The sequence below is a fragment of the Sphaeroforma arctica genome (assembly GCF_001186125.1).
Source record: "Sphaeroforma arctica JP610 unplaced genomic scaffold supercont1.6231, whole genome shotgun sequence".
Taxonomy (NCBI): domain Eukaryota; class Ichthyosporea; order Ichthyophonida; genus Sphaeroforma; species Sphaeroforma arctica.
Genome location: NW_014034327.1, coordinates 1 through 1,710, shown reverse-complemented (window position 1 = coordinate 1,710; position 1,710 = coordinate 1). Strand labels below are relative to the sequence as shown.

Here is a 1,710-nt window from a genome sequence, read left to right as displayed (position 1 = left end):
ATTGATATATAAATATAATCATTGTGCTTGATACACCCATGATAGCCCCGCAAGCCATTTAGGATTTTGATTCAGTTCGCAGCGTAGCCGTGAATATTTTTAAAACAAATCAAAGGCATATCCTGGTTCGTTTTCTTTCCACACAAGTGTAGCAATTTGAATAGACTGGTATTTTATGTGGTTTAGATGCTTCCGCTCGAAAATACTATGGCGTCGATACCGTTCGTTTCACACCAGAGGAGGAGTATTAAGGATGAGTCTTTGATAACGAGAGACCCGACGAGAGCATTCAGCATTGCGAGAATAACGCTCCAAAGACCAAAGCTGTCGGCATATTACACGGCATTGTCGGAATATAAAGATTCTTGTACAAAAATGTGACAAAGTATGCGATGCTCTCGCACTGTGACAAATGGAAATCATCCTCGCTTTAAAGTATACACTCTACATACTACTCTCTCTCTTAGAGTCTATTTATTACTAAATGGACATGGTACAGACACAGTATATAGTTCAACAGGGGTGCTTCACTGCATCGTTCAATATTTTTTATTAAATATTGTTATAAATATCTGAAAAAGAGTCGAAGAGGAAGCTTGGACCCAGGGGATTCGAGGAACACGCACTCTCTTTGTTCAACTCTTCTTGTCACTCGCTTGTGTCCGTGTGTGTTGTGTTTTGTTTTCTCAAAAAAAAAAGATGACTGCGTCAGACTGTCGGACTGTCATAACCATGATTAGGCCACAATAAAAGGTCTCCTAAATTGTCCCGTTTGGTATACAGAGGCCTCTTAAAAGGCCCCCTGCAAAGTTTATGTAACCACCAATGAGGTGTACGTATAGTACGGCCCCCAATTGGAAGCTAAAACTGACAAGAAGTTCCCTCATTCCCAGTACTCAGTGTATGTCTATGCATTTTTCTTGAAAAATCGATACAGTATTTCAAATACATACCAAATTGGGGAGGGACGAAATTAACGCTTTCAGTCCTCATTTGTAATAATGTCGGATACGTTTCTATCTGACAGTTCAGTATTCGATGACTGCGGCATTCCACGTGAGGCACAATGAGGTTTTAGGGTTTCATAAATAAATCAATGCACGTACGTAAACAAATACAATTTCATGGTGAAACATAGCACCAGTAGTTAAATAAACAGTTGCGAGAACGCACACAGGCATCATGGCTACAGCACCCAAACCCGCTACCACTACATGCTTCACAGCAGAAGTGCTCTCCGCACAAATCGCTGAGCAGACGCAAAAGATCCAGGCGTTGCACATTGGACACGCATCTGAAGACGACTTAAAGGTGGAGATTGATCACTTGGTTACCTTGACAGAGAGTTTGACTCAGCAACAATCAGAGAAGCCAAAGCAGAAGTCTAAGGGAGATGGCGGAAAGAAAATGCCAAAGGTGCCGAAGGGAACTAGAGATCAGGTACTATATTTGTTCCATTGTGATGCCACTTGGCGCGATATTTTAGACTTATGTCGTCATATCAAACCTACCTAGCACGTATCAAATACTTACTTAAGTAAATACTTGGGTCTTATTCAGATCTTCGTGTGGTAAGTACTCGCTCTTCTCGTAGTTAGAGTACTTAGACGTACGTAGTACCAGGATTTACAAATATTAATGTTCGTCAATTCTAGGAATTATAGGTATACATATGAATTTATTGTGTACATATCTGTCTATGATTATACA

At 40.4% G+C, this 1,710-nt stretch overlaps 1 protein-coding gene across 1 annotated transcript; it reads left to right on the top strand.

The window, feature by feature from the left end:
- Positions 1-1,182: 1,182 nt before the first annotated feature.
- On the top strand, positions 1,183-1,440 carry SARC_15509 (hypothetical protein; the record flags this gene model as incomplete). Its single annotated transcript, XM_014290375.1, has 1 exon — positions 1,183-1,440. A coding segment is annotated over one exon (258 nt), but the record flags the coding sequence as incomplete, so codon positions are not given.
- Between the last annotated feature and the right edge of the window lie 270 nt (positions 1,441-1,710).